This window comes from Pollicipes pollicipes, unplaced genomic scaffold (genome assembly GCF_011947565.3).
Source record: "Pollicipes pollicipes isolate AB1234 unplaced genomic scaffold, Ppol_2.1 Scaffold_2555;HRSCAF=2994_pilon_pilon_pilon, whole genome shotgun sequence".
In the NCBI taxonomy this organism is placed as follows: domain Eukaryota; kingdom Metazoa; phylum Arthropoda; class Thecostraca; order Pollicipedomorpha; family Pollicipedidae; genus Pollicipes; species Pollicipes pollicipes.
In genome coordinates, this window is record NW_023596136.1 from 45,653,333 (window position 1) to 45,664,095 (window position 10,763).

General features: G+C 54.7%; 1 protein-coding gene and 1 long non-coding RNA gene across 3 annotated transcripts; one reads left to right on the plus strand and one right to left on the minus strand.

The window, feature by feature from the left end:
• Nucleotides 1-174: 174 nt before the first annotated feature.
• Nucleotides 175-2,823, plus strand: LOC119102201 (uncharacterized). 2 transcript variants are annotated; one of them, XR_005094665.1, is made up of 3 exons: nucleotides 175-470; nucleotides 915-1,038; nucleotides 1,442-2,823. It is a non-coding gene; the product is annotated as an uncharacterized LOC119102201 (long non-coding RNA). The 2 variants fall into 2 exon arrangements; XR_005094664.1 differs by having other exon boundaries at nucleotides 1,458-2,823.
• LOC119102191 (leukocyte elastase inhibitor A) lies at nucleotides 2,534-10,547 on the minus strand. Its single transcript, XM_037225546.1, has 7 exons — nucleotides 10,106-10,547; nucleotides 7,066-7,254; nucleotides 6,220-6,439; nucleotides 5,248-5,459; nucleotides 4,776-4,964; nucleotides 3,966-4,107; nucleotides 2,534-3,536 (listed from the first exon to the last, which is right to left on the minus strand). The coding sequence occupies exons 1-7, from the start codon at nucleotides 10,241-10,243 to the stop codon at nucleotides 3,373-3,375; spliced, it is 1,254 nt and encodes a 417-aa protein (XP_037081441.1). The 5' UTR covers nucleotides 10,244-10,547; the 3' UTR covers nucleotides 2,534-3,372.
• Nucleotides 10,548-10,763: the final 216 nt, after the last annotated feature.

The window sequence follows — 10,763 nt, forward strand, 5'->3', positions numbered from 1 at the left end:
GTATTGTTGCAAGCTTTTCTCTTATCAGTCACCACATATTTTTGAAGTGGCTATTCATGCGGGCCCATGCATTTTCCACTAGTGAATCGCCATTCGTATTCGAGCATCAACAAGCTATCCAGTGTCCTCCAGCCGCTGTCTGAGTTGGTTTGGTAAGTGCTATCCCAGTGTTCAGTGAACTCCTGTGATTAGACGATGACGAGGCTGACGCCGCCGCTGGCAGTCTTTGCCTTCGGCTCGGCTGATGCGACATGAGGCATTTGTATGAGGAGACCTGATCCATCATCAATGGGACAGCTTCGTGATTGCAGCAACTTGACTCTGTGTACGTTATGACCCTGCCTCAGGTGAAGGCAGCTGCAGGATACAAACTTCACTGAGACGCAAAGACATATGAGCAGGGGAAACTAGAACAAGAGTGACGAGCGCTCACTGCTTGGTCAGAAGGCCGGTTCCTCCCTTGGTTACAGGTAGGATGTTTGTGTGGCTGGCGCTATGATGAACCTATTGCCCCATTGATATGCTCTAAGCAAGGAATGGAAAATGGCTACCTTTAAGGCATGTGCCATATTGTTGTAGGCTTTTCTCATATCAGTCACCACATATTTTTGAAGTGGCTATTCATGCGGGCCCATGCATTTTCACTAGTGAATCGCCATTCGTATTCGAGCATCAGGAAGCTGTCCAGTGTCCTCCAGCCGCTGTCTGAGTTGACTTGGCACGTGCTCTCCCAATGTTCAGTGATCTCCTGTGATTAGACGATGACGAGGCTGACGCCGCCGCTGGCAGTCTTTGCCTTCGGCTCGGCTGATGCGACATGAGGCATTTGTATGAGGAGACCTGATCCATCATCAATGGGACAGCTTCGTGATTGCAGCAACTTGACTCATGTGTACGTTATGACCCTGCCTCAGGTCAAGGCAGCTGCAGGATACAAACTTCGCTGAGACGCAAAGACATATGAGTAGGGGAAACTAGAGGAAGAGTGACGAGCGCTCACTGCTGGGCCAGAAGGCCGGTTTGCTGGCACAATTACAGGTGAGATGCTTGTGTGGCTGGTGCTGTGATGTACCTATTGACCTATTGGTGTTCTCTAAACAATTAATGGACAACCCTGACAGCAACAGCAAACTTCAGAATATTAACCTCTTTGGCATTTGTTGCATTGGCATAAGCTATTTTCCTTTTTGCTCAATCTTTAGATGGTTTGGTAGTGGCAGCTTCTATCCCACTGTGTCCTCCAGCCACTACCTGAGCTGATTTGGCATGTGCTGTCCTAGCGGTCAGCGATCTCCTGTGATTAGACGATGACGAGGCTGACGCCGCCGCTGGCAGTGCTTGTCTTCGGCTCGGCTGATGCGACATGAGGCATTTGTATGAGGTATGACTGGGTCATTAGTTGAATCACTGCTGTGACAGTAATGTGACTAATGTTTGCCAGTTTGACCTGGCTTCAGGTCCATGCTGCATTGGAAGACGCCGGGTCGTATGCGAAGCTGCTGGGCACCAGCCAGTGCTTGGCGATGACGTCGGCAAGACATGAACGCAGAGGCGCGTGATGTCTGCCGGGCCAATCCAAGAGCAGGACGCCGGCACCTTGGAGAGATGAGCGGGAGGCATGAATGTCGGATGGGTGGCTATGTATGTTTATCCTGTTTCTGGCGGGCATTTGTGTCATTGATGGCTCTGGAGTATCCAAAAAGTTAGGATCATTGCGTTTTCGATGACTAGTTTGCGGGTTGAAGATACCAGCCGTTTTTGTAAGACCTGATCCCACCATTAATGGGTCGAGTTTGCAAGGCCATACACACATCTTCCTTTCTTCTATCTGGTTGTATTAAAGAAAACAATCCAGTTTACCTGGTAAATGCCTTTTAACCGTCACAGCAGTATGCGAGTAACCAGCTTTGGGTGTGCCTGGCAATTACCACTACACAACAGTTATAGGTCTGCTCACAGTTCTGTGCATGCAACAACAACGTTGCATTATAACTATAGCATATCAGTGCGTCTTGAGAACATATGTGGTGGACATTGGTCCGAGAGGTTCTCAATTATGCTGCCAACTGAATGTTACGCCAATAGTATCAACGCACGTTTATTTTCCCATCTACAGTGATAGATGCCTTCCCTGGCCTGTTCTGTCGGAGCCATTCTGAGCATTGACATTTTGGAAAACATTTCACCACCAGAACTGCGTGTCAAACGACAGCGCTTCTTGGTAGACGACTATATGGACGTGAAACTACATTGCATTTTGTGAGGCAGAATGAATGCTTGGGGCGGAATGTACGTAAAGTGTGATTCGCCTTGTTTGAAGAGCAGTTGCCACCTTGGCCAAGGTAAGATATTCAAGTTGAAAGTTTGATTCCTATGAAAGGTGCTGAAAGAGCCCTCCTTGTTTTCGGCCGCAGGTGGTGTGCTTTTCGTGCACTGTGAAAGTTGCTGGTATCCTTTAGTCCATCTGTTTCATGATAGTGAATTTGCTAAGCGTAGTTAATGGTAGCTTCAAGATTGCTGGGTTTTTTTGGGGGGGGGGGGGAGGCGCGTTCTAGGAGCTCGGCGCGTTTTTGTGACTCGGTAGATGGTGTTTCACGGATCGTATGCCTCAGTATGACGACGCAACCGCCAGGGTGAGGAGGGAGACGGAGAAGTAATCACCTCGCTGTTGAGGCAGAAGCGCATCACCAGCATCGGTACATCGTTACGTGCTTGGTCTCCATCTGCGCCATCTTGGGAGCTCTCAGTTACGTCTTTCCAAGCGAACCCTGTGGTATATTCTCGAGACGACCTCGGTGTCCGTAAAATAAACGCTCGATCCGACACGCTGTTTTTCTCCCGGCTCGCAGTCATGAGCAGGCTTGGTTACACGCACGACCGCGCACTTCACACAGTGCGCGTGCTGTACAGTGCAGTGCAGTTTGAAATCGTTTGCTCGGGTATATCTTTGAATTGAAGATTCATCAAATCTGTGGATTTGATGAACAGTTTTCGCCAGCGCGAGACAAATCACAACCGCGGTCTGCATGCCCTAAATCACTGGTGAACACCCAGAAAATGTGATCTAAGAGGTTTGGGCGCCGTTGTTTTTGCAGCAGGCAGCTTCCACACTCAGATTTGATTTTTCCGGCAAGCTGTCGACGTTGCTGACGTGCGAGCGAGCATCGCTCGACCCAGCAGTGGGCAAGCCTGTGGTGCACAGATGGTCTGGACCCAGGTCACGCGATAGCGGGGTGTCCTGCGGGTGCACACTGGTGTGCGCCGTCGTCTCGCGCAGCAAGGGGCCGAGAAGGCCGGCGTCAACTCTGTAATGTCCTGACAGTTCACCGGTGGCGCCGAAGCGGCGCTGCACTCGCGCCGGGTGCGGTCGGCCTACTGCGGCGGCGCCTCGCTGGGGCGGGCCGAGCCCAAGCTCATGACGCGGCCCATGAACAGCACCGAGTCCAGCTGCAGGTCCATGATGGCGAAGATGAAGGGCCGGTCGACGATGAAGGGCGGGACGATGGGCGGGGCGCTGCGGAAGCAGCACGCGAAGGCTGCCGGGGCGAGGACGGCCAAAGGTCACGGACTCCGGGGCGACAACCGTCGAGTTCAGAGCTGGCGTGGTGACGAGTGCACAGCCGCTGACGCGTGCACAGCTTAATCGGGTGGTGCACGACCGCCCTGGGACGACTGACTGGGCCTAGCTCTGTGCGGTCCCCACCACTCGCTCACCCAACCGCACCCGCACCTCTGCAGTCTCGTCTGGGGCGCTACCTTTGGAAAATCCTGCTCGCATCTCGCCCCTGACATTCGGCCTTCGGTGCACGTTTGGAAACACACTTGTGGAGTTTCTGAAAGAACGCAAATAACCCAAATCCACTTGAGGCCGGTTGACGCCAGCTCCGTCCCTCCCGCGCCCACTATGTACCCCGTCTCTAACACACGCACACACACGTGCGTGCAATTCCCCCTGAGACACGTACCTGTTGCGGCGGCCGCCTCAGTGCCTTCCTCGTTGACGTTAACAAACGCCTTGTGCACGGCCTTGCTGATGGCCATGCCGGTCTCGCCGGTGATGCCGCTGAGGTCTGCACGTGACGGGTCGAAGAGGTCGGTCACGCCCATCTGACGGTCAGAGGCGGCGTCATCATCACGATGTGGGCGGCAGATCGGCCAGCGTCAGATTCCCGCGGCTCGTGAGCCACCAGACGGCTTCTGACGCAGCCGCGCGGCTAGCGGCTGCAGTGGCTGCTGGTCAGCGTCCACTGCCACTAGCACCGGACCGGCGACTGGTGCGGAGGCGTTGTGCGATTGGCGGCGGGTGGCTCCAGGCTACAGGCTCCTTACCCTGGGGTAGGTGCCGCGCCTTCAGCTCCCACGCATGGCTCGGGATGGAACCTTGGCGATATCATCAGGGCGTACGACGCACCCAGCTATTGGGGTTACATGGTATCGACTATCTCACCCTGGCAGGAAAGGCGAGCGGTGCAGGGAATCGAACCCCGTACCTCTGGTCACCCAGACGCAGCTTAACCACTACACTGCCGAAACCCTCGAAACCCGGTTGCGCCGTGGCCCCTGAGTGCCCATATGGTCCCTGTGGCGGCTGACGCTCCATAAAAGGATGCACGGTAACGCGCGTCGCGTTAAAAAAGAGGCAGGCGGTCACATAAAGCTCCAGCGCGACGGGGCGCCAAGGCGGACGTGTCAAGTTCCAGCCCACCAGCGCGACGGAGCGGCACACGGCCATGATCATGAACACAAGCCGGTGTTTCCCGGCGGCTCGCACGAACCTCCTTTAGGATTACACTGAGGTCAATCTCAGCTTCCATGTTGAACTTGGGTAGCTGGACATGGACTTCGACACGAGCGCTCAGGTGGGCCCTGGCCGTAACCAGCGTAGCGTGGTCCACCAGTGCCTCCAGCTCGTAGATGCCGTTCAGCTCGTTCGGAAGCAAAATCAGCATGCCGAGTTCTTCGCCCTGCCGGGTTTGAAACGCCTGTCACGCTGGGACGAGGCGGCGTTGCGTGGGCGATCTCGTACCCCTCAGTTGGTTCCGCCGCCGAGTCAGCTAGAGTATGTATATGTTGGCAGGCAGTCTATTTTTAGGTCATGTGCATTAGGTCCGGTGCACTGCAATGCGATATCTGGCATTTTGAAAAGCGCCTATGAATGACGACCCTCAATGCCTGGATGCAGCGATCTCTGGGAGCGTCCGTCTACACGTTCCGAAACGCGTACGTGTCCCGTTGCAACGCGCTCACCTGGTACGGCAGCATCAGGGCCCGAGCGTCGAGCCCTGGCAGGGACGCGGTGGGGAAAAGCTTGGTCGCCGTCATCATGTCGACCGACCGCGGGCCGTCGGCGGCGTGGAACTGGCCGGGTGCCGTGTCGCTCTCGTTGAACTTAAGCAGCCAGCTGCCCTTGAAGTAGACGGCGTTCACCACGACAAACACCGTCCCTTCGTCCAGTGCGTCTGCATCACACGCGGGGCGGTGTCAGCGGGCCTGGGACGCCCCCGGACCCCGGGAGACACCCGGAACAGCGTCTCCGAAGACTGCGAGCCGGGGATGCGACGGCGTCAGCGGACCTCCGGGACAGCGTCTCCGAAGACTGTGCGTCGGGATGCGCGGCCGGCCGTTGGAGAACGGACGAGAAACGTCGCGCCACATGGACAGGTGGGAAGTGGCACGCGGTGGGCTTCACAAGCAAGGATGGGTACGGGGGTGGGACGGCGGAGTCATGCATCCCAAGGTGGTCAACGACATGAATCCCTTGGGGCTCGATTCTCGGGATCATAGCGAAGAGATTGCGAAACATCCCTCCGAGACGCCGAATCGACCCAATCGACACGTAACAGCTGCACAACGAAAATGCGTGTGTTCAGCTGAATTTTCCCGCCTTCAGTGCAGACTTTCCAGCGCAGCTATTAGCTGGGAGCTCTGTGTCCTGACGGACAACAGGCCGGACAGGCGCTCGCGAGTCACGTAGTGCAACAGCGAATGACGACAAATTGAGCACAATCGATAACACTGTTGGACTTCTGGAGGTGTTCGTTGAGAAATCTGTCCCACCCTCTCCGTCATATGCGTTTTATGTCGGTGTCCATGGATGCTACGTCTCGTGAGGACCATTTCTGAACAAAATTAGATAACTTGTAAATTGCCGCTTGAGAAATAATACCAGAAAAACAAGCGTCTCGGCGTGCGCGGCACCCGCGGCGCCAGCCGACTCACCCTCTTCCACCAGGTTGTCGATGTTGCCCTCAGTGTCGTTGCGCACCCTCGTGTTGATGAGGTCAGCGGCAGCGGCAGGGCTCCCGCCGAAGTCGACCGACGAGACATCGGCGCCGAACATGTTTTTTGCGAACCGGACGTACTTGGGCATCACAGGCCGGCTCAAAGAGACGTAGAGGTTGTTGGCGATCTTCACAGTGACACCTTCTTTCGAGCGGCCCTGTTGGCGAGGACGGGAGAGTACTGGCCGCCCGGGTCACCTCGGCAAGCCAAACAGGGCCGGCGACATGCGAGCACGGCGGGCACTGGCGCGCTCGAAAAAAAACTTTACCCGGCTCTGTCCAGCGGGGAGCTGCGCCTCCGCATGTTGTCATTCTTCCACACGGAGAGCCGAAGCACTTCAGTTGGCGCTCTTTGGACCACGCTAATTATTTCAGAGCTCTGCGGTCAGGGAGAATCGGGGTAAAGAGGTGGGGCAGCATGGCGTCCGTCCTGCTCCAAACCCGGCACCGCGTCTTGCCCCTCGAGCGGCCCTGACGTATGGGCGCAGGCGGACACTCGGACGCGCATCCGACCACACTGCTGCCGTGAGGCCGGCCCAAGGCTGATGGCCACGGCGTGCCTCCGCTGATACCAAACATCAAGTGTATATGACTAGGCGATGAAGGATGACAGCAGTTGGATGCCGGGAGCTTGCGAGAATGGCAATGACCACCGCCCACGAGCACCCCAACCACGTTATGGAATTGGGTCAACGCAGTTTGGGGCATGTGGGAGCGGGACATTCCTCGGCGCCGTCACCACAATCCAGCTTTGCCGTGTGCCTAACACGTGACATGAACGTACCGTGATCCTGCGCAGGTAGCGTCTGTGGCCGTGCATGAAGTCGCGTCTCTCGCCACTCTCGAAGTGGAGCACGGCCGCCATCTGCTGGGCGGTTTTGCCGCCGCTGCCCGCGTAAACCAGCGCCAGGGCGGTGCTGATGCTCGTCGGTGAGAAAAAGATGTTCGATGAGTTGTCGTGGATCGTCAGCGCCTGTGAGTGAGAAGTGATTAGCAGCAACAGTTGGGTTGTCGAGGGAACGACGAGGACGAGGGAAACCATTGTTCGTGATCGGACTGATCCATTTGCGCGTCGGCTAATAGGGCGCCAATACCGACCGTGGCCCGCATGGGTCAGGGCAAATATTTATGGTGCTTAATGTAAACAGTCGCCGGCGCTGTATGTCTTGCAGCAGTCCCTGGGAGGATTCGATGATCCTCAAAGAAGTTTTCGGTCTTCGAATTCACCTTCCCACGGGGTACGTTTCGTGGAAACGCTGTGGGGGTCGCCCCGTGATGTCACGCTAGTTCTGCATTGCTAGTCCGAAGACCCGACTGCGCACGGACCATCGCGGCTGGGATAAACGACAGCAATCGCGCATTTTACTCGGACCGAGCATGACGCTGTCTTGATCCCGCCTCTCGTTTCCACGCAGTCCGTATGGTGCAAGCCAAACATACTCCATGTACACGGTCGATCGGACGGTTCGGCTTGCCCGGTCATGCAACGTACATTGGAGGTTTCTGCTCACTGTGTTTTGAGTACGGTCTACGAAGTGGCAAGACTAACATCTGTCCGCGTCATTACTGTTCTGAACCGGAGTAAGCATGCATACTGAAAACTACCAGCAAACACAAATGTCAGTTTTAGGAGAAACAGCCTCTCGTGGTTTTCCATGAATTGGTGCTTGGTGGACGGTTTGAACCTATCCTTCGTAGCGCGGGAGCAATACAAGGCTTGAGGACCAAGATCCAAAGAAATACGAAGCTCCATTTTTGCCCGTGTGTGGATGCACCTATATCCACGGGCTGCCTGCGTCCGTGCTGTTCCAGAAATGTTGGCCCCGATCGCTGCGCACATTTAGGTCACGCCCGGATCATGCAGGCACGCCGCGTTTGCGCTAAATCTGGGGCGGCCGTGTGCAGTGCTGCAACATGGAATAAATAAACCTCTGCGGCGCGGCTCGAGCTCCATAGGCGACGCTCGCTGCTGGGGAACGAATGCGTGAGACCGGCCGCGAGAGCCATGTGAAATAGCGTAGCAAACAGTGTAGGCGTGAACGCCCTGGGTCAACGCGCAATACTGAGGGCAAATCCATGATAGATGAAAACAAGGGCTTACGATTCAAAGGCCAAACTGATGAGGGGCGAAACGAAGGGCGTACGATTCAGAGGGGTCAAATTGATGAGGGGCCATGATGCCATGAATGATGCCATGAAACAAAGAGCGGATGGAGGAACTAGAACACCGCTTTGAGGGTGGGGAGCAACGCCGGTGTAGGACGTGGGGCTTAGTCCGAAAACGTGCCGTGATGTTCTTAAATTCACGAGACTTTGCCTCCTCTTACCTAAAGAAATTTCCTACACAAACTTCCCTAGCAAACAGCTTACATTTGAAATCTACGAGTCGGGCACATAAGTTACACGCAGACATGCCCCATCTGCCCCCCCCCCCCTGCCCTCCGCCGCTGAATCCGCCCATGGGCGAGACGTGGTTGCGTAAGAACCGGGCATTGGCAAAGGCCCGGCGCCGGCGGCGTCGGTCCGTGAACGTGGTTTCCGAACAGAGAGCTGACTGGAGAAAAAGCCGAACGAAAAAATCGAAAGAATAAAGTCGTTAGGGATGGAAGTCGCATCGTAAAACGGGAATACAAGGAGAAACAGAATGCATCGAAAGACAGAACATCGACGGAGATAAAGGTCAACTCGGATAAGGAAAAATTCTGGCAGTAAAACGACTTGAAAAGGGAGTCATTAGGATTTGACACGTTGTAGGAGAGGTGGATAAAACTGTAGTCACGGGGGGGAAGGGGGAGGCAGATCGGACTGGATGAGACTGGATAAGGCTGACCGGGACTGGATGGGAGATATTCGTCATCGGCATCGTCACTGGCATTGGCATCGCGGGCGTTTGTCTCCTTTTCAAACTAATATGTACCATATCCAAGTAAATCAATGCCAACAGTTAACAACTACAGAATGGGGGCCTCCTTATAACCCGGCACAGGGTTTCACTACAACAAAACAGGGCCTACTGTCCCAGAAAAGGAGCTCCCGATGTATAAAGGGGCCTCGTAATACAGAACAAAATGCTTACGATTCACGAATGGTCCCCAAATGTGGCCAAGAGGCACAATCTGGCAAACCAGAACATGAACCGTCTTGTTCATGACGGGGCCTCCCAAGCCAGCAAATGGGCCTCCTGATATCGAGCATTGGCTACTTCATTTATAAAGGTGTCCCCAGAAGTAAGAAACGGGTGTCTTGATGTAGCAAAGGGTCTTTTGAGGCCTGCACCCGATGTAATACTCCTTAGTTCAATTGTCTGGGCCTCCCTGATCTGAATTTAGGTACTCTGCGTGTAACTGCAATGCTTTTCGTTGGGGTAAAAGGGTTCGCCCCCATTTTTCGGAGGGGTAAAAACATACCCTTACTCCTTTTATCTCCCGACAAGGGGGGGGGGAAATGCCCTTTCCCCCTCTTCCCTGTTGCGCCGCCCCCGCCTACTTCCATTTTTAGAGTGGCTATTTCTTTGCGCACGAAGTAATGCAAGAAGTAAGCTAGGGGGAGGAGACGCGTACCCCTGGGTGCCGTGTGAACACGCCCCTTTGTAAGCGTGAAAGGCTCGAAAAATAAAGGCGGTATATATGCAATCGCATGCAAACAAGGCATTTCCTCCTCAAATGGCAACCCCATAGACATCCCCACTATAGAAGATGCTGATGGTTCTAATGTATGGAGAGGTCTATGGACGTACCGGCCAATGCATGCCCGCGCGATAGTGCCGCAAAAACGCAATGCAAATTTGCACAAGTCTTGACAATCAACGCAACCGGCCAACTTACCTGAAACATATCCATGCCAAATTTGCTCTGGGCGTTGGCCACTAGTTCGACACCGGGTCCGAATTTTCTGGTCCCATGGGCCGAAGCCCAGAGGGTGAGCAGGACCAGATGAGTCGCAGAGCACATGACCCTCTCCATCTCCGGTCGCCGACTCGCGGTGAATGACGCGGCCGTCAGGGGCGCTGGCGAGGTCCTCCAACTGCAACGCTGAGCAAGGCCATGAACCAGGTGGTACGCTCCGACCCGAAAAGCTGGGGATAGCGGCGGTTTAACTGCCACAGCAAACCATTTTAAGTCACATGGGGCCCGTTCTCGTCGCTCCCAAAAAAGAGACAATACTAGTTTAGAGGAGGCTGGAGGAGCGCTGAGTCTGTGTTAAATCTGCCGCCACAAAAATGATTTTGAAGGGACAGCCTTGGGGACAACAATACTTCGAGGTACTCGAGCTTGAGGACGCATCAACCAGGCTGTCGTCATCCCAATGCGGCTACACGTGTTTGCACGCTTTGGTCGATTGACGTCACCGGGGCGTCAACTTCATAGTCTTTTAAAACCTCTTTTTCAATGCAAATGAAGCTTTCTGGGGCTTTCTGCTTATTTTGAGTCTTTTAATCTCAAATTTTTTCCTTTTTATTGTTGTGAAGCGTATATTTTTCCA